The 22,330-nt window shown below is 37.8% G+C and overlaps 1 protein-coding gene across 1 annotated transcript in view; it reads right to left on the bottom strand.

Annotated features, from left to right (window-relative positions):
• The window catches only part of LOC110052202 (protein polybromo-1-like), a 218,513-nt gene that overhangs the window by 45,356 nt on the left and 150,827 nt on the right, over nt 1-22,330 (bottom strand). The window contains exons 26-27 of the mRNA XM_020758318.2: nt 10,411-10,493; nt 9,315-9,379 (exon numbers count right to left, since the gene is read on the bottom strand). Of these exons, the coding sequence (XP_020613977.2) occupies nt 9,315-9,379; nt 10,411-10,493 (148 nt within the window). The remainder of the gene's footprint in view (nt 1-9,314; nt 9,380-10,410; nt 10,494-22,330) is intronic.

Here is a 22,330-nt window from a genome sequence, read left to right as displayed (position 1 = left end):
ACATCGTATTGCAAACTTCTATACAACTGCTTTAAACATCTTGTCCAAAAAACATCATTTCTAGCAACACCAAGTGTTGAAAACAAATGTTGAACTTTGTATGAAACACTGAAAGTATTGGTGTAATGAAATTTTACCTGTGCTTGCACAATTTCTCTGAACTTTGAAATTTATTTTCTCTCGTTCCCATGGGAAATTGTTTGCGGTGTTATTTCAGGCAACTATTTATATCTTAAGCTTTAAGAAAATGTAAAAAGAACTGTAAAATAATTAAAATTATTCTGTACCAGATTTTTGTCCACTAAAAACTGAAATTGCTCGATTGTCTATCAGATTCCGTCTTAACAATTATCCATGAAATAAACACATAACAACGTTTTTCACTGCCTACATGTTGAAACTGCTGATGCCTGTACAGTTGACTCCCGATAACTTGAACCTTCAAGGGAAATTGAAAAAGGTTCAAGCTATCGGGAGTTGAGACCAAATGACCAGAAATAAGGAAGAAAACGGTGTTCAATGTTTTTCCATTCATGCAGTGTACATTTTAATCAAATGTAATTACTGAATAGAGAAGCTGAGTGAAACTAAAACTTACAATACATCTCTAAATTACTGTATAAATCGGAATGTAACATAATGTGAAAAATATATTAAGAAAGGAAAGCAGCAGGGAGAAGTCCAGGAATTGTGAACTGTACAGGTTTTTTAAAGAAAAAAATGACGGGCTACTGGTACAAAGCTCATGCTTATGGTTTGAGTTATCAAGGGTAAAATTTTATAGAAAATGACTTGAAGGGAAACGAAAATTGCTTCCAGTTAGCGGGAGATTTGAGTTCCTGAGGGTTCGAGTTACTGAATGTAAAGTTACAGTAAATGTATGACGGCAATCTAGGGGAAAGCGCTTTTGGTTAGCGTTAGCACGAGGTTCGAGTTAGCAAGAGTTCGAAATATCAGAAATTGACTGTATATCAGCTAAAAAAGCTACGCAGTCAATAATAAATTTGGTCCAGCTCTGAGTACATCGTGGCAGAGATAAAGTTACTTGTCAAGTTTTCTATTAGTGAAAACAGCTTTAGATCAGCAGCTGAAGCATATTGAAGATTAACTAGACAGTGTTAGTCTGTATTTGTTAAAAACAACTGTACGTACTTGTCATAAACTAGCATGGATTAATGAAGTTTGGATGCCAAATTTAGGTCTGAGAATGGTCAAACAAGAAACCACAACACTGCAAATAACTTGAGTTCACTGAACACTGTAGAGCGAAAAACACAAACTTCACACTCTGAAGTGTTTGGGATTGAGTTGGGATTTTATTCACTGCATCACCACTTTAAAAGCAAAAGAACAAACTTAAATTTTGGCTTGTAGGCAATTTTAAAGCTCCCATCTGATTTGCGTTCACGAAAGTCTTCTCACTCACCCAAAGCACCAGGTACTTACCATTTGCATGGGAAAATCGGAAATTCCCATTGGAAAATCAAATGGTTTGCACCATTCCATTTGGGAAGCTTCTGAAAATATGGGCTGTGATTTGAGGTGATGCTCTTTTTTTTGCTCTTTTAAGTCTCTCTAGCTGATGTGGATATACTTTATAGCAATTCCCTCTCCTGCAACGTCGCAGTCAACTGTTTAATGTTTATGCCTGAAATTTCCAACTGGATGGTTTTCATTAATGGTAAGCACCCACAGGACCCGACCACTGTATGAGCAATAACATAATCATTAACATTCATGTAGAATAAATGCACTGTTATTTACCTGTGTTCCTGGGTCTGTTTGAGCCATTTAAACGGGATTTGACTAGAAGCAAAGGCTGTTTACATTTCAAATATCATCTTGTCTCTCCCTTCGTAAATGCGACAATCCCATTATGTTTCAAGTTTTCACTATTTTCATTAACTATTAACTCTCATCAGATTTTTCACTATCTTCATTTAAAAATATTTCAATGGTCAGAACTCTCATCGGGGGAGAGATTCTTGGGTCGCATAAAATCCTCAAACCTTCAACATGACCGATGACTTCATGTATGTGTGATTATGCAATAATATTGCATAATCCCACAAAAACTGAAACTTTTATTGTTTGCTTCTTGGTCAGAGTTCATTGACAGTAAATTAAAAACTAGTGAGGCAATCTCAGATAGTCTAGAGTGCAATGTATAGCTCTGGCACGATAGTGACACATGTCCTCACCCCTGCCTGGTTCACTCCCAGTTTGCATTTACTTTGGTACCTAGGGCTTTTCCTCTTGCAGAATATGATAAGGACAGGTTAGCGTTTCAAGAAGTAGTAATGAAGGCCACTGCTACTCAGTTGACCACAATTATATATCCTACAATGGTGAACGAGTCCCCTCCAAGACTGATTAAATTTATTTGTACTCTCACTATGTGCCACTGAGTCTGCAGCAACATTTGAACACTTTCCTGGTTTCTTTTGTCACAGATTTTAAATTTGACAAGTTTTAATGCCACTAAATCAAGAAAGTTTGGCTAGATATGAACTTTCTGGTCTGTTTCACAGAGACAATTAAAAGAGAAATAAGCCACTAAGGAGAAGCAGAAGGTTACCATTCTTAATTTGAACCCTGGCAAACACTCTAGCATAGTTTGATAATGGCAGATGATATTTGTTGAACTGAGCTAGGGGCAATCCTGAAAGATACGCAGTAACAGTAGCATTTTTTGCACTAAAATGGGAGAGGTGATGCTACCCGAAAAATAACTGCTGTCCTTGGTCATATCACATGACATATAAAAAAGCATGTGGCAATAGGGATGAAAATGGAGTATATCACGCTAACAATGCTAGAATGCATGCATCTTACATGTTGGGTTCTACCACAAAGAAAAGCACTCAACATTTTTGTGTCCAGTGATCCCAAATGAAATGCATCTTTCACCTAATATATAGTCAGCATGAATGCTAACTAATCTGTGCATGCGTTTAGGGCAAATTGGTTTTGTTCTACAGAGAATAGCACCACAAGGAGAGCAAGAAGTTTCCTAAACCAAATATATAGCTTTCTGATGTTGTGATTAAAGCAAGGTAGGTGATACTCGTTCTTACGTAGTGCACACAGGCACCTACCCCTCCCCAACCACTTCCTTGCCTCAAGAATAATTAATTAATTGATATTAATTAATTAAACAAACATTAAAGATCACACCTTATGGCCTAACACCTTAGTGGACATCAGCCTCCAAACCATCCCAATAGTGCACTCTGCACTACCAACAACCAGAACTTAGCATTGACAGCAGTATCATAATTAATTGATGGTAGTATTGAGAGGTACCGTCTGAGCCTGAATTAGGAAATTTTGCAAACCAAAGCGAATTTCTCTTTGGGCAAGCAAGAAAATTTTCATGAACACAAATCGAATGGGAGCTGTAAAATTGCTCACAGGCCAAAATTTAAGCTTGTACTTTTGTTTTAAAACAGGTGATGTGGTGAATAAAATCCAGCTTGCGGTGATCTCAAACCCTTCGGTGTGTGATGCTTGTCTTTTTCACGCGACAGTGTTTGGTGAAATAAATTTAATATTCAATGTGCTTCAGCTGCCAATCCGAAGCTGTTTTAATTAACACATAATTTGACAAGTAACTCGACCTCTGCCATAATGCACCTGGAGCTCAGCCTTCGGAGACATGTGGAAACAATGAACGAGGACAGAGAGGTTAATCCTGACAATCTTGGACTGAATGTATTATTGGGTGCGTAGCTTTTTTAGCTGATTTAGAGGCATCAGCAGTATTAACATGTAGGCAATGAAAAGCATTGTGATGTGTTTATTTCGTGGAAAATAATATTGTTAATGCTGCCCAAGACAATAGAAAGTTAACCAAGGTAAAAGTTTGATTTACCCTGTGATCAGGCATGGTTTAGGTCAAGGTTGAGATGACAGATATATCCACTTGTGGTCGCATAGTATCTCGCATCCTATGGTGTCCAGATTGCATCAATCTCATTTGGTCAAATTTTCGACATTTGTTTTCGATCTATGCACAAGTCATGGCAAAAAAGTAAGCCAAATCTGGACCAGCCACTCAAAAAATATATTTGAACATACATCTAGATATTGTGAGGTTCTCTTTCCACCAATTTTGAAAAAAAATTTCCATGTAAAAGGGTTTCAAACCAGAATTGGTTTCTTGGCCATGAGCATAACACACGTCTAGCGCACCTTGTCTTTCAAAGAGCAATTTGACGCATAACCAATTGCATTTGCCTCAACTTCTTGAAGTGCTCAAAAAGTAAGTGCCCCTGAAATCTTGAGTCCTGAGTTTGCTGCTCAAGAACAAGGAAAGGAGACTGGGAAAAGGCTTGAAGGCTACTTGTTGGCCATTATTGTTTAATGAAAAAGGAAAAGCAATCTAGTTACCAGTTTGAGAAACGTCCGCAGAACGTGATTGCAATGCATGCCGGGAAGGGTCTTTACACCTTGTGTGCAGGAAAACATGGCGGTCGATACAAGACAAATTTTATAAGTCTAAAACCAGTTCTCGGTTTCCAAACTTTGACGGTAGCAACACTTAGCAAATGGGCCACAACTCACCAGAGGGTGTTTTTCTTGGGCAAGAACTACTCTTGGACTTTGCTGCCTGGCTTGATCTGACTTTGAATGCCGATAACATGATTACGGTATATCAGCTGCCTCCAAAGTTTCAGAACACATTTTGATTCTTTTTTCACCCAAATCGTCACTCAGCATGGTTTTGCACTCACCCCTTCAATTATAATTGCTTCATGAAAGCTGCCATCTTCAAGATCCTATTACCTGGACCTATAAAGACTTATGATAAGCCATCATTGACCTTTTTGAAACATCTTTAGCTTACCATACAGAAAACAAGTTGTAGTAGTCAAGATTCTCAATTTTCCAACACTTTTTTAACCACTTTTTAAAATTACTTTCCTTGAATTGGTGGCGGTTTATTCAGAAAGAAATTTGTGCTAAAAACTGCTAATCATATCCTTCTTTCCAAATCAAGAAGCAGAATTCTGGGATCTCTAAATCAAGAAGTGATTTCAGCAAGAATTCCAGTTGCATCTTCTAGGTAAAAAACAACTATTTGTCACATCATCCTTCAAGGTCATGTACTGTTTGATGATGATAATTGGAAAAAGGTACATTTTGTGAAAAGTAAGGGGGCAAATACAATTATTTATTTCTTAAAATATTCAGATTTTTTTCCTCGAAGAAAAAAAAAATTGCTGCTCCGATCCAGTTTGTTTCCTTATAAATTTGCATAACCTCGCATAATATTGTTTAGCGTACTGGATGCTATCAGATTTGACGTTTTAAAGCTGGCGTTACCTAGCGATAGAAACTGTTTGGCTTGTCTGGGAGTACAATGTTCTAAAGAAAGCAATGAATTCATATTTCTTTTCTGTGGAGTGTGTCAAGTAAAACAACATTGAAGTATATTCCCACGGTGACAGAACTGTTTATATTACTTTTCAGGAAATTGCATAATTAATTGTTAAACAAAAAAGGACTAGGTCAGACTTCATCCAACAAAATCCGTCTCTGTCGATTATAAGTAAAACAAACTTATGGTGATAATGGTATTTAAGATACAAATGTGTTTTTCCGATAAATGTATTGAGTGGCAAATGTTCAGAAGCAGCAGAGATTCGAAGTGGCTATCTTTGAAATCTACAACCCTACACATAATGAAAAAGAGATTTAAAAACAAGAATTGGAAGACAGGTTATGAGAAATTTTCTTTGTTTTATGGACAGAAAAATGTAAACTTATTAGACATGTATGGCTGATGAAATACAATTAGTCATAGAGAGCACATGTTGATCGAACAAGAACTAACATTCCATTCTGTAATTCACCTGTCGCTCATCATTAAATACCCATAAACTCGCTTGTATAAAAAAGTAAACAAAACTGCGCGCTACATATGAATCTCGAAAATGAGTTGTTCATTTTATTTGGAAGAATTGCCTTGTGGACCAGCTTCAGAGCAGGATGATATTACCATCATTCCTGTGAAGGCTTGCGACAAGAATGTATCTCATCATTTTTTGTGCTTGGCGTAAGTGAAGTACAGGGACTGAGCAAAATGCACAAATTTGTAGTGAAGCTGACATCCTAATCAACTGTGGCGGAAGTATTTTCCCCACCGAAAAACAGATAGAAGAATTCACTGTGTGCCCTGGACATAGGTACTCCCTGATGTATGGCTGGGCAGGAAGAAAGCAGCTCACTAATTATCATCCCAATCATTCTGGAAAGTGTAACCTGCAGAAAATGCTGGGCACATTAATATCGAAATGTGCGGAGCATCCATATCCTCAAAAACCAAACAGTTCCTGTAGGGGCAGGTATGAAAAACTAATTGTAACTCAATGTCTGGATTTCCTGGCCTAAATAAAAGGGTTTATTTGGTAACAATACGAAAAGAAATCTAGGAAAGAGAGGAAATTTATTGAAAACAATGTTATTTACTTTTCATGACCTGAGGCTACATGCGATTCCCAAAACATTTGCGTGGCTTTGAACTTGGTTGCTTTTGAGAGACATCTGATTATTGGGTCCTGATATCGGTAACTATTAGTTTGTATTAAAAAAAAAAACGTTATCACAAGTTGTTCCTTTTTTATATGAGCCACAGGTATCGAAGCTGAAGACTGCACTATGATCGGTTTCATACATATGAATGATATCTATCTTACTTATACTGGATTTTAACCGCAAATTCAGAGCTGCGAAAAAAATGAGCCTGTTTATTATATTTTGTTTCCTCCTGTGTTCCAACTGGTTAAGGAAATGCAAGGACCTTGAGAATAAAACACGGGGGGACTGAGAAAGAGGGCATGGCATGGGCTCATGGGCATTTCACTTCTGCATTAACCTCTACATTGCAAGTTGTCAGTGTTTAGTACCTATTTCAGACAGTTTATTGTGTTCCGTGGGAAACGAGGGTCATTTCCTTAGGGCTTTTTAACGGCTGCAATATTTCAAGGGGTTGAACCCTCAGCAGTTAGGAGACAGTGGTGGTAAGGTGGGCGTGATAGATTAGGTATCACCGTGCTTTCATGGGGAAGGTGGAAGGGAAGTCAGTAGGCGTCCAGTGTTTCATACAATCAATGAGGTTGTGAAAGATAAATACAGCAATTGCGACTTGGATAGACAATCAGTAGTCTCTTATTCTTTCTCATTACACTGCTGAGCGAGCAAAATATGCAAGCACTTGGAAATGTCCTGTCGCAAGAAGACACAACATGTGGAAGGTTTTCGGTGCATTTTCTTCTTTTGCTCATTAGTCCCTGAACATGCTGAGAGGTAAATAAGAGAATGTTGCATGAACCACAACTTTACACACAAACATTTCAGTATTACTTGAGCTCTTTATAACTCAAAATAAAAGCCTTTCCCTTTGAATTTACCTTTATCGTTATCTTTATGTACCTTTCTTTATTGCATCTTTTCTACCTTTCTTTATCATATCTTTTTCCTTTGTTTCCACTTAAGTTGTCTGCATGAGTTGCAGGAAACATCACTACACGATGAAGCAAGAAAAGCAACTTGCAGTAACAGTTGAGGTAGGTACTCAATCTTAGGAAAATTAGAAATTGGCAGAGAATGTCCCAAATGATCAGGATATGCCCTAGTTTGACTCCAGATGTTTTAGAAAGATCGCCAGTAATTCGACATGCTCATTTTACGGCCTCTCCGAGTCATCCAGTCCTGCTCTGTTGAGATATATGCCTAGATTCATGAAAACAGTGTTAAATTAAAGAAATCAAGCGTCTTTTTTCTTTTCACCAGAGAATATCTCTAAAGTAGACAATAATTATAAATATTAAAAGAATGTCAGTCTTTTTTTCCTCCACTCTCATATCTTCCTTTTCTTGTTCTCCTCTCTCTATTTTTTATTTTTTGATTGCTTGGAGTGATTTTAAAGTGAGGGTTTCATGGTTCGGCGCATACCTCTCAATCAAAATACTTTTGTTTGCTTCTTATCAATGTCATCGCTTTAAAACCCCACACAGATGTAGTTCAGTAATCACATGCTGAAGTTAGTTGTGGCAGAATGATGAAGACCAAAATTCTCAGAAGATTTCAGTGGATTTTACAGACACTGCCAACCGTTGAATTTAGTGTTGACCTGTATAATTTGTTCTATGGTTGATGATTTTACGGCTATTTGCATGCAAAATTAGGTAACTTGCTTACGATTAGTTCATAAACAAAGAAAAGCTGGGCCCGTGCCAAAAAGGGTGCACAGGCAAATAAATAATACAGACATGCACCGAACTGTGAATCCCTCCCTTTATGGCCCTTTGGAGTTGTGAAATTAAAGTGCATATGGCTGTTTTTGTGCAAAGTTTCAGCACAGTTTTCATATATTTTGCATATATTTTGCTCTTGAGAAAGGAAAACATAAGTGGGCCATAATGTTCAAGAACAAAAATCCTTAAGAGGTGTTAGAAGTGCCCACAAGTTGAGCTGCGGAAACCCAGCTTGGAACATGTGTGAAGCATGCAAGGTATCTGCTTAATATAATTCCTGAAAATAAGGAAAATACATTTTGAGGCCTTGGCAACTATAGATCATTTTCACACGACATCATCACTTTCTAAAATTTAAAACTAAAGAGCCACCAAAATTTTATCCTCATCAGGCATAAGAGGTGGTATATTTATATCTGTTTACAATTTTACAGCTCAATAGCGTGCTTTGTTTGGAAACCAGAGCATTTTGAATTACAGGGTTATGAAGGTGTGTGACACATGGCTACGATAGAGTTTGTTGAAATGTATATTCTTATCTCATGATTTTGAGCCTTTTTAGAAGTTACAGCATTAGGAAAAGTGCTTATGTAAATGCTTGTTTGTTCAGTACTGATAATCAGTCGCCTAGAGAGCCAAATTACAGGTAAGTTCCAGATGTTTACACTATTTTCTGGCCGCCATATTGGTGCACCACGGATGTACACCAACTTGGGGTTTTCATACTGGGCTCTGTAAATTTCTGCGAAACATTTCAACGAATATCTGGCCATTGGGGAAATGCACAGGCCTAAAACTTGCAGAAGTGTCTTATCTAGTTCTCTTCTATAATATCGCAATTTCTGAGCTTTTTCCACTAGAAGGTTTTTGATTTATTTTTTTTGTATTGACAGTGAAAACGATCTATACACTTACTAGAGAATGTCCATCTAACAGAGCTAATTTGTTTTTTACATAACTAGCAGTACAGGGATTGAGTACAATTTTTATGTCGTATTTTTATGCTATTACAAACTTTAACATACATGTACTGAAACAGAATAGTATACTTACTTGTTTTCTTGTTGAAGTACAGAGAATTCAGTGAGAGAATCACTGAAACAACGCTCTTCCTCGTCCTGTAGATAAAAGAAGGGAGTTCACATTAAAAGGGGAGTAGGGATGTTGCAGTGTCATGAGTGCTCGTTTCCCACAAATGTGGGATTGATTCAGGCCTGTGCTATTAGTGGTGGGTTGAGTTTGTTGTTGGTTCACATCCTTGCTTCAAAACTCCAGTTTTCCTCCCTCCACAAAAACCAACATCTCCGATCCTAATTCAACCAGGATAGACGACTTGAATCAAAACCAGCTAAGGCTGATGAGGCTTCCTCTCTAAATACTGTAATTTATTTATTCATTTATTAACATATTTATTTATTTAAAATATGCTCACATACATGAGTAATGAAACTTGTACATGTACCAAACCTGTATGGCCATAAAATAAATCTGCATTCATATTAGCTCTGTAAGTTCCTAATATGTGCATAAACTATGTACCAGTATGTTGTTGATTACACAATCACAGCACTTGATGCCATCTTCGCTCATATCACATGTACTTTGTTGTTGTTGGTTTTAAAAGCCTGGCCTTGCAAGTCACCAGGAGGTAATTTGAGCTGTAGATGCTATTTTAGGTTACGCCAAACTTGACTCATGTTTAAAATGTGCTTTGAATTGGTTTCCTGTTCTTTTAGAATCTTTCTTCATTCAGTCAAGTTAATCTAGTATTCTTCAAGAATATTGACTTACAAAGATAGAAGTATGTAGACTAGTGTTGAAGAGACTGACAGGCAAAGCTTGTTTAAATCAATACTCCATTAAATCAGCATAATGCAAAATGCTTTTGTGAATAAATGTCCTTCTAAGTAAACTAGTAACCATTTATTTTAGATAACAAAATACATGTATCCTTAAACTGTGAAAATGGTGTCAGTGGTAAAGCAAGCTTTCTGCTACTAAAACAATTGCAACTCTACTAACATGAATCAAAATCATTAGTCACAGTGTAAAAATACATGAATGGGAAATAAGACAAATGAACATCTGCATGTAGCATTTGCTTGTTCCAACTCTCTGAGCAATGAGTTACATTTAAAAAATACCTTACCACATGACTCGTAATAGCATGGTGCAATGCGTTAAGAAGTTTCCGAACTACATCCTGCATGTTTGGTACTTTACTTTCATCACCTGAGTACACAATGAAAAGATAATAAACTCTACAGTAAATAATGTTGTAACTGCACAGGATGAGCAACAAACCAGTTTTGTAAAAGATACTCATTGTCCACTTCCTCTATTTATAACAATTACAATTTCCACAAATGTAATTGGTCCATAAGCTGCTGTATTTTTTTCTAATTAATCAAAACTATAACAAAATTCTCGAACGTTATTGGCTATCAGCAGCCCGATTTGAGCATTAATTGGACAGTGTATGCGTCATGCTTGTAATTGGACAGTAGGCGCCATTTTGTGTGCGCTGTTGCAGTGCACTTTGTTGAGTAAACTGCTGTGTTTTTCAGCATTCATAACAACGTTTAATCGTTCAGTGATCAATCGATGGTTTGTTCGTTTCTTGAATTTTGTCATAGTTTTGATTAATTGGTAACAGGACATCGTGTCATCCAATTCGGTCTGTAATCATACTCGTGATTAACAAATCGGACTCCCGCATCGCGGTCGTCTGATTTTGTTAATCACTCGTATGATTACAAACCGAATTGGACTCCACTCAGTCCTATTACCATTATTAATCAGCAACATTGTAACTGGACGGTGTAATTAGACAGTGTAATCGGACAGTTGGCTGTAATTGGACACTTGACTCAGTTACATGAGCCAATCATTATCTTTAAGTCCTCTCCACTAAATCCACCAATCACAACATTGATTATTATATGTCTGTGTCTCACAAGGACTGGGAACTACTGAATTCATGAATTTGATTGGCTGAAATAAATATTGAAAGCGGTCTAGATTTTCCCATCTAGACTGGCATCTGGACCGGTTACATTTTGTGGTGAAAAGGTTTCAAACTAAAATGCAAAATATTGACTATTTTCTTCTAACAATATCTATTTATGCAAGTGCCAAACTGAGCCTGATGAGGAAAAAAGTATAAAGGACGAGCAAACTTTGGCCAAATTAAGTTCGGCTCATCGCCGTTCGCAAACAAAATGTCAGCTAGTACAACCTAGTTATATTAAATGAATTATATTTTTCTTGTTTGCCATATAATGAACATCTTATTAACCGAGCTTAGTTGGTCTGTATGGGAGAACCTTGACCTCGGTCATGTGTACAGACCTCACTGCATTCAGTCTGTACTCACGACCTTGGTCAAGATTCTCCCATACAGACCTCCTGCTCAGTTAATAAGAGCTAATTATAGTCTTCAGTGACTGTTTTAACAGCTATTTTGCAAAATATTTTCCATATTTTTAATTATGATATTTAAAAATACTATTACAGTGGTTATCAATCACACGCAACCTTCAGCGTAGAAAAAGTCTGGACAAAACCTAAGTTTTGGTGGATGTCAATCATCTCTGCCCCCTTGCTGACTGCATGCAAAATTTACCTGAAAGTGAAACCCTGCAGCGGTCCACTTGTAAAAATTATCATTTTACTTTTGGTATATATGGCTAGCTCACTAACTACATCCTTGAAATCTGTAAATGAAAATGTTTGTGGGGTTTTGCAATGGCCATTCGTATGCATGAATGACCCCGAGAGCAAGCAAATCTACACGCAAACAAATTATTTCTGTACGTATTTTTCTTGGGGCTATGGACTGAACAATACTTAATTCTATAAAACTTATAACTTATTATCTCACAAAATTATAAGGTTTGTAAGATGTTCAAGTCTTGTTCAGTCCGTGGCCCCAAGACAAATACACGCAGAAATAATTTGTTTGCGTGTAGATTTGCTTGCTCTTGGGGTCATTCACGTATGCGAATGGCCATTGAGAAACCTGACCTGCCCGTCTTCAGTTATGAATTTCAAGGAATATTTACGGCCAATGTATTAAGTGAGCTAGCTGTACATACCGAACATAAAATGACAATATTTACGAGTGGACCGCCGTAAGGTTTCACTTTTTCAGGTAAGCTTTGTATACAGTCAGCAAGGAGGCGGAGATGATTGACGTCCACCAAAACTTAGGTTTAGTTACTGTAGACCTTCAGGGATGCCTTCTGGAAAACACTTTCTTTGTGCGCTGCTTTAAAGAAAATCTGTGGAAACTACGGTATATATCGTTGTAAAACTAATAAACTGTAGAATCGGAAAATAACTATATTTTCCATTTTTATATTCAATTGGTGGGCACAGGCAAGCCTTTTAATGCAAAAATGACTGTACTAGCTAAACTGAATTACCAGCCTTTGTGTTACTGTGGACAATCAAACTGACTGAACTATATCACTCAGGAGATGATGGGCTTAAAGACAAAATATATGAAGAAATGAACATTACGAATATTCCACAACAATGCTAATGATCATGAAAGATGGCCATGGAAAAGTGACTGCGTGAGTAGATGACGTGTTCATGTATCAGACGAGAAACGGTCTTTATTCTCTGTCTGCATTTTGTACCCAGTCTGCAGTCTGCATTTTGTACTGACTGGTTCATATTTACAGTGAATTTTACATCGGGAAAAGCAAAGTCTGCTGTGAAAAATCCAGCTGCTCTTATAAACCAAATCAGAAGTTAAATGAAAAGGAAGGAAAAGGAAAAAAGAGAAACGATAGTGGAATAGCCCTGAACAGATCTACTTGGCAAGCTAATTCGAGTGAAGATATTTACACATTTAAAAACTAAATGCATAATTCATTGGTCTGTTCGGAAAAACACTCTTCGAAAGAGAGGTAACGGGTGCCCGAGGAGGCTGCCAAGTCAGATGTTAGTGATTGAATTTTCTGGTAATTCCACGGCAATCAACTTGTGTGGCAGAAGAGGGCAGTGACGAAACATTCGCTTGCGATTTGCACTTACATTCAAATTTGGTAACATAAAGACCGTGCAAAATTGGCTAGTCTATTGCTTAAGAGACAAAAACAATCAACAAAAGTGGAGATTTCTGTGTGAGAAATTGCAAGATGCAAGGGATAAACAAAAGAAGTGAAGTATGAGTCTGTGGATTGTATTTTCATGAAAATTGTTACTGTGTAGGCCTGCAAATGATCTCGACCCGCAAATGATACCCAAATAAGTACGGCAAATGATCCCAGGACTGGAAATGATTCCACTGCAAAAAGGTAGGAATGGCGTGGACTCCATTAAGGTTACTTCAAACCTTCGTGGGGCTATATTGGTCAAGAAAATTAATGTCTGTGAAGTACAAGTTTGCATATTGTGAACGCTAGGGGTTCTGTTATTTTTATTTTCATTTTTAGTTTTTTCTCCTTTTGGAGAATCCCCTTCTCTTTAAATGAATTAATAGGGTATGCAAATTTGACAGTTTTCCATGAAATTTGGTCAGAACATTCACTGATAGATATGGAACAAAAGAGTGTCGGCAAATTCCTTTATTTTAAATACTTTCCCCGTGGTGGCCTCTAACGTAACAGGTTACGCGAATTTTTTGATAGTCGAACTTGACAGATCTATAAAAAGATAACCAATAGAAATAAAAGAAAATGCTGACACGTTTTTGGAGATTGAGGCTTTGTGATTAACACTGCACAGTTATTTTGCATGAATGATCGCATTTGACACCTGATTAATTCGCTGGAACGTCAGCCAGTCATTTTGGAGTTGACGGCCTCTGCCGCCTTTGGAAAGCAAAATCCAAACCAAAACATAATTTTATTGAATTCTACATTTTATAACCTTTCTGTTGATATATAGTTTGTGGGGGTTCCCTTGAAAACAGCGTGTGTACGAATTTTTTTTCTGGAGGACTCCCACAAACGTTTGAAGTAACCTTAGAGAGTTTATGCACGGATACATATTGCTGAAAGTAGTTAATCCACTTGGGAATTCTCAGTTCTCTCCAAATTTGAGGATATAGTGAACATCCCGTGTTAGCGTACATCTCAGGTCAGTACCCAATAGAGTCATTCAAGGAAGGACCTAGCTAAACTATAAAATTTAAACACAGGATTTCAAGACATTGGATATAATTTTTAAAGTTGTGAAATTTGCATTCAAATCATTAATACTGCTTATTTTGCTTGTGTTTTATATAGTAGCTGTTGTATCAAAAAGATTGTATTAAAACTGTAAAACTCAGAAAAACGTTAAAACCAGAAATAAACATGGAACATTATTGTGTAGCATGGAAAAATCCAATTGAACGTGGGAAAAACAAACCACAAACAGCAGCGGTAACTATAGTTGTGGTTTTCAGGTTTACTCGCAAGTCCTGAACTTTATTGTGCTTGGTTCAGTGCAAATAAACCTTTCAGAGTGTTTACGGTTTTTTTGAGTTTCATAGTAAAAAAAAAAAAAAAAAGATCACTTAAATTTTATATCCACTGTCCAAATTCCTCAAATGCTGCCCACTTTAGGACCGACGTTCTCGTTTTTTTCTCTTAGTACACGTACTTTCTGTACTAACGGATTGTCTTCTAGCTCAGTGTCTTTTAGTTGTCTTTAATTTATGGGTAACGGCCGTACAAATGTGGCAACTCCTTATGAAAGGAAATTGAAGAACATAAGGGCCGTACGAACGTACTAACTCCATATGAAAGGGAACTGAAGAATGTAAGGGCCGTACGAACGTACTAACTCCATATGAAAGGGAACTGAAGAACGTAAGGGCCGTACGAACGTACTAACTCTATATGAAAGGGAATTGAAGAACGTAAGGGCCGTACGAACGTACTAACTCCATATGAAAGGGAATTGAAGAACGTTTAAGGGCCGTACGAACGTACTAACTCCATATGAAAGGGAATTGAAGAACATAAAAGGGACGAGCTTTAATACTTACTAACGACTTTCTAACTTGATGGCTTAATATACGTTGTTTTTGCCGTACTTACGTACTAGCGTTTCTAAGGTACGAGCTCATTTTACAATTGTCCGTACTAACGTACTTACGAACTACACGGCTTTTAATATACATTGTTTTTGCCGTACTTACGTACTAGCGTTTCTAAGGTACGAGCTCATTTTACAATTGTCCGTACTAACGTACTTACGAACTACACGGCTTTTAATATACATTGTTTTTGCCGTACTTACGTACTAGCGTTTCTAAGGTACGAGCTCATTTTACAATTGTCCGTACTAACGTACTTGCGAACTTCACGGCTTTTAATATACGTTGTTTTTGCCGTACTTACGTACTAGCGTTTCTAGTACAAAGATTTTGGAGGGAGGAGGGGAATTTGTAGAATTGTGCGTACCTCTGGATATTTGTGGCTCTGCAGTCGGTGAAAATCTCATTTCATGTCAGTTGACTTGTCACTTTTTTTTGACATGAATAAAACGTCAAAGCGATCAATGATAATAGTAACAGTATTAGAAATAGTAATAACATGATCACCCGAAAGTGGCTTTATTAGGTGTTAGCTATTCCTCGCCTTGATACATTCAAGGTATGTCTACTAAACAATTGACCGATGATATCGCCAAGAAATCAAAGTTCCACACCAATTTCTAACAACTGATGCTTTGGAACTTATTACGGACAATTTGCTTTGTTCCGAGTCGATCAGCGCATGTATCCTTTTCTAAATTTAATACGAACACCAGTTACTACGGACAACGGACACTGTCCGGTGGAGGTCGAGTGGCATGCTTTCACTCCGCAAAGTTTAACCTTAAACTACACCTCACATTGTTGGGTAAAACCTACTATTCAAATACATTGTTTTACACTTAATAATATTATCATCTGGCGTTATAACGTGAAAACGTTATCATTTAAATAGTCTTTAACGTGAATGAATAGAAAACCCATATAAAACATTTCTTTTTCCCTGAATTAAACCTGTTATTGAATGGTGGAAAAATGTTAACTTTTTGGTATAATCTAAGGTTCCCTGCGCTTTTGGATCAATTCAGATGAATGGTATATAGTCAGGAGAATTAAGTGTGAATTACGATTTCATATCTTCCTTGATATCTACGCGGTAATCTGAAGGCATGTTATACTAATTTCCAAAACAGACAGGCTTCATTATACGAATGTCTCACATTTACTGTATATAATAATTTTGTTATTAAGTAGAATTGAATCGTCATTCAGCTTAGGTGAAAACGCTAAAACGTTAGCGAAAATGACCTTTAATGTAAAAATTAAAGCTGCATTAAATTGACACTTATGAACATAAGGCATGGAAAAGTGATTGATCTGCTGCCCTTGCTAATCAGAACCATTACGTTTTGTGACTCAGGCATAACTTCCCCCGCTAGCTATATGCACGGATGTCGATATTGAGGTTACTCTAAAATAAGTGAGAAAGGAATTTGACTTCCATCGAGCTATTTGATCGGATTATTAGACATTCCCCGATCTATAGCAAAAGAGGCGGTACCAGTGCCAAATCTATGCCTATTGTCACGAGTGGAGTATCTGGAGTCAAGGTTTACCAGATTCGGGATTCAGTTTGGCCGTCCATTAGTAAACATGCAAGATGTACACTGTAACTAATGACACTATAAGCGCAGTAAATAGCTTTCAACCCACGGCCCTTACGTTCTTCAATTCTCTTTCATATGGAGTTAGTACGTTTGTACGGCCCTTACGTTCGTCACTTCCCTTCCATATGGAGTTAGTATGTTCGTACGGCCCTTACGTTCTTCAATTTCCTTTCATATGGAGTTAGTACGTTCGTACGGCCCTTACGTTCTTCAATTCCCTTTCATATGGAGTTAGTACGTTCGTACGGCCCTTACGTTCTTCAATTCCCTTCCATATGGAGTTAGTACGTTCGTACGGACCTTACGTTCTTCAATTCCCTTTCATATAGAGTTAGTACGTTCGTACGGCCCTTACGTTCTTCAATTCCCTTTCATATGGAGTTAGTACGTTCGTACGGCCCTTACGTTCTTCAATTCCCTTTCATATGGAGTTAGTACGTTCGTACGGCCCTTACGTTCTTCACTTCCCTTCCATATGGAGTTAGTACGTTCGTACGGCCCTTACGTTCTTCAATTCCCTTCCATATGGAGTTAGTACGTTCGTACGGCCCTTACGTTCTTCAATTCCCTTTCATATGGAGTTAGTACGTTCGTACGGCCCTTACGTTCTTCACTTCCCTTCCATATGGAGTTAGTACGTTCGTACGGCCCTTACGTTCTTCACTTCCCTTCCATATGGAGTTAGTACGTTCGTACGGCCCTTACGTTCTTCACTTCCCTTCCATATGGAGTTAGTACGTTCGTACGGCCCTTACGTTCTTCACTTCCCTTTCATATGGAGTTAGTACGTTCGTACGGCCCTTACGTTCTTCAATTCCCTTTCATATGGAGTTAGTACGTTCGTACGGCCCTTACGTTCTTCACTTCCCTTCCATATGGAGTTAGTACGTTCGTACGGCCCTTACGTTCTTCAATTCCCTTTCATATGGAGTTAGTACGTTCGTACGGCCCTTACGTTCTTCACTTCCCTTCCATATGGAGTTAGTACGTTCGTACGGCCCTTACGTTCTTCACTTCCCTTCCATATGGAGTTAGTACGTTCGTACGGCCCTTACGTTCTTCAATTCCCTTTCATATGGAGTTAGTACGTTCGTACGGCCCTTACGTTCTTCACTTCCCTTCCATATGGAGTTAGTACGTTCGTACGGCCCTTACGTTCTTCACTTCCCTTCCATATGGAGTTAGTACGTTTGTACGGCCCTTACGTTCGTCACTTCCCTTCCATATGGAGTTAGTATGTTCGTACGGCCCTTACGTTCTTCAATTTCCTTTCATATGGAGTTAGTACGTTCGTACGGCCCTTACGTTCTTCAATTCCCTTTCATATGGAGTTAGTACGTTCGTACGGCCCTTACGTTCTTCACTTCCCTTCCATATGGAGTTAGTACGTTCGTACGGACCTTACGTTCTTCAATTCCCTTTCATATAGAGTTAGTACGTTCGTACGGCCCTTACGTTCTTCAATTCCCTTTCATATGGAGTTAGTACGTTCGTACGGCCCTTACGTTCTTCAATTCCCTTTCATATGGAGTTAGTACGTTCGTACGGCCCTTACGTTCTTCACTTCCCTTCCATATGGAGTTAGTACGTTCGTACGGCCCTTACGTTCTTCAATTCCCTTTCATATGGAGTTAGTACGTTCGTACGGCCCTTACGTTCTTCAATTCCCTTTCATATGGAGTTAGTACGTTCGTACGGCCCTTACGTTCTTCAATTCTCTTTCATATGGAGTTAGTACGTTCGTACGGCCCTTACGTTCTTCATTTCCCTTTCATATGGAGTTAGTACGTTCGTACGGCCCTTACGTTCTTCAATTCTCTTTCATATGGAGTTAGTACGTTCGTACGACCCTTACGTTCTTCAATTCCCTTCCATATGGAGTTAGTACGTTCGTACGGCCCTTACGTTCTACAATTCCCTTTCATATGGAGTTAGTACGTTCGTACGGCTCTTACGTTCTTCATTTCCCTTTCATATGGAGTTAGTACGTTCGTGCGGCTCTTAGGTTCTTCAATTCCCTTTCATATGGAGTTAGTACGTTCGTACGGCAGTATGTTCTTCAATTCCCTTTCATATAGAATTAGTACGTTCGTACGGGCAGTATGTTCTTCAATTCCCTTTCATATAGAATTAGTACGTTCGTGCGGCCCTTATATTCAAGGGTCCGTATTTGTAGCCATTCACTGCACTGTTGTAACAATGGGTTGGCAGGCCTACACAACTCCTATCCACGTGTAATAGCCGCTTTGAGAGTTTTGCTCGAACTAGTATATCTTTGAGGATCTGCCCCTTTTGTATTGTACGATAGGGGGATCTTTGAATATTTCGCTAAGCAATAATCCTGTTTTTAGGAGGACATTTCACCAGAGTAGAGCCGTCAGAGGTCATAAGTCTGCGTGGTTTCCGCTGTTATCCGCGTGTAATTTGTTGAGTTTGACACCTCTGTTTTTGGCCACGTGCTACTTTTTTTGGCTCATTTGATTGCAAGATATGTTTTAAGCTCTCTAAATATTAGCTCTAGAGGGACAAAGTTTGAAATATTCCGTGAGCATGTTGGTTACTTGCATTTTGTGTTATTACGCCGGGCCCGGCTGTTTGATTTACTGTTGCAAGTTATGCTGCTTGTTATCACGGGTGTCATATTTATCTTTGTCCGGCTTCGCCAGAGATAGCTGTAGCTTTCCTTGTTGAAAGCTATGAGTCTGTCTTAGAGAGACTTTCTTATGCTTCTTGCATCAATTTCATCGAGCTTTTCACTGCACTGTTGTCTCTCAAACTTTAGTTTCAGTAAAACTGCTTATTTCGCTCGAGAGAATGTCACTTAACTGGTACGTTATTCCAGCGTACTAACAAAAAAAACCTGAAACACAGTCCTATTCCGGGCACGGTATAAAATTCCTGAGTTTTCAGTCCACATTTCAGTCCATCTTTTATTGCAAGGTGACCATTTTCGGTTTGGGGATCATTTATGGTACAATCTGGGGATAATCTCCAGTCCTGGGATCATTTGCGGTACAATATGGGGATCATTATTTTGTTTCCTGTACATTACTGCTCAACTCAAGGGTTGACACATTTTAATTGGCTTATCATAGCTTGCAGATTGTTGACATGATTTAAACTAGTGAGACAATCTCAAATAGTGCAGACTGCAATTGATAGCTCTGGCACAGTAGTCCCATAAGTACTCACCCCTGCTCGGTTCACTTCCGGTTTGTATCTACCTTCAGTAGTCTGCTAGGGCTTTTCCCCTTAGCAGTGAGTACGTTTCAAGGTTGTATTTTCATTCAAGGTCCGAAAATTACGTTCAATTACTGTTTGTCATGACAGCTTTTAAATTTTACTCTGGTGCTTTTCGTTCCTTTTTAAATTCAATAATACATTGAACAAACGTGACAATTTAGCTCTTCATGCCAACTTTGTAACTTGATACTTTTGTTTTCCTCACAATGGTATGTAACATGAAACTCTTGTTTTCTCCATAACATACGGAAGATGAGCTTGTTTTGGGGGATAAATGAAAGAAAGTTAAATATCTGGTGAAGAAATGGAAAAGAAATGACTTATGTTTTTTCTCAAAATGCAAATTTTCTTATCACAGATGAACAAGAAATAATTTAATTATCAGAAATACCACTTTCTTTTTCTGCTGCCACCTTTGTTGGTAACAATAAAACAATTCAAAATTAATACACAACAACATTGATTGATACCACTGGGAAGCGTTTCAATGAGGAGTATTGAAGGTAAACAGCGCTACTTGGCTGATATTATCTTGCATCGATGAAAGAGTCTCCTCAAAGACTGATTAAATTACTTTGCGCTCTCATTAGGTGCCACAGAGTCTGCAGCAATATTTGGGCTCTCTTACAGATGCAATTAAGGCAAGAAATAAATAAGCTGCTAATGAAAAACTACACATTTCCCTTCTTTATTTAACCCCTGACAAGCATACTATTGTAGTTTGAAAGCAGCAGATGATATTTGTTGAACCAGCCTGTGGCTAATTCTAAAAGATATGTTTAACTTTTGCACTAAAAAGGGACAAGTGGCGCTACCTAGTACCTGACATTACATGACATAAAAAACCGCATGGAAACATAGTATATGACACTTACGATGCTAGAAAGCATGCCTCTAACATGTTGGGTTCTACCAAAAGGAAAACTACTCAACATTTGTGTGTTATCCCATATGCAATGTATCCTCCACCTAATGCATAGAGGACACGAACGCCAACTAATCTGTGCATGTGTTTAGAGCAAATTGGTTTTGTTGTAAAGAGAATAGTACCACAGGGAGAGCAAGAGGTTACTTACGACAAATATATAGCTTTGCGATGTAGGATACATGTGTACCTTTCCCAACTCACCCCCACCATTTCCTAGTCTCTAGACTAATTAATTAATTGAAATTAATTAATTAAACAAACATTAAAGTTTACAGCTTAGCAGCCCCCAAAACCATCCCAATAGTGCATTCTGTACTAAAAATCACATTTTGGTGGAAATTATCTTTTTCACATTAATATTTTTGAGTTTTTAAAAATAATTTATTTTAGAAAATTCAGATAAAGTAGAAGTCTTAAATTGGTGTGCAAAGAGTATTTTGGACAAAATTGGCCCTTGAAGGTCTACAGTAATGTTAAAGTGCCCAATGAAGTAAAAAGTAATTGCTGCTTATTTGAAAGGCTTTTCAAAGTAAAAAAGAATGGCGTTTTCCTGTTCGGAATATCGTTTTAGAGATATTGACGTTTTTGTATTATGCAAATAGAGAAAGTGATTACATCTATACAGTAAAACACTGAATGAAGAACATCTCTAGGAACATTGGAGCAGTGTTCTTCAAAAATGTACGCACTCAATGCACAAAATGCACACAATGCACTAGAAATGTACATCACAAAAGAAACAGAATAAACCTACTGTGTTGTTGCCATGGCAACACTCTTGGCTCCAGTCTCTTTCTGTGAAAAACCAAAGATGCCCATTTAAAGTGGGACAGAGGGTCTTGCTTGGAACACACATGGTTCCCATATTGTCTTAACCCTCCCCATTAGATTGCTGGGAGTGGATGATCCTAGTTTAAGTTAAAGTCTGGGAATTTTAGTCTTAATTAAAACTGGACCAGTAGCACAACTGTTGTAATCGCAACAGCATAACATGTGTCATTTTGTTTCCTTTGTGATGTACAGTTCTGGTGCCAAGTTTGAAGAACACTGCTCCAATATTTCTAGAGATATTCTTGATTGAGTGTAATACTGTTTTAGTGGAACAAACTATGACAACATCACTTTCATCCAACATCCAAGTTCCTTTTGTGCAATGTGAAGATTAACCAAACCTTTGACATTTACCAATCTAAGGTAATTCTAAAATAAAAATACTTGTGGGCAGCATGCAGCAACAACTGATGATCTTGTA

Source organism: Orbicella faveolata, unplaced genomic scaffold (genome assembly GCF_042242905.1).
Source record: "Orbicella faveolata isolate gen_17 unplaced genomic scaffold, um_ofav_v1 contig_4, whole genome shotgun sequence".
In the NCBI taxonomy this organism is placed as follows: Eukaryota; Metazoa; Cnidaria; class Anthozoa; order Scleractinia; family Merulinidae; genus Orbicella; species Orbicella faveolata.
The sequence above is the reverse complement of the archived record's forward strand: the minus strand, read 5'-3'. Positions and strand labels throughout refer to the sequence as shown.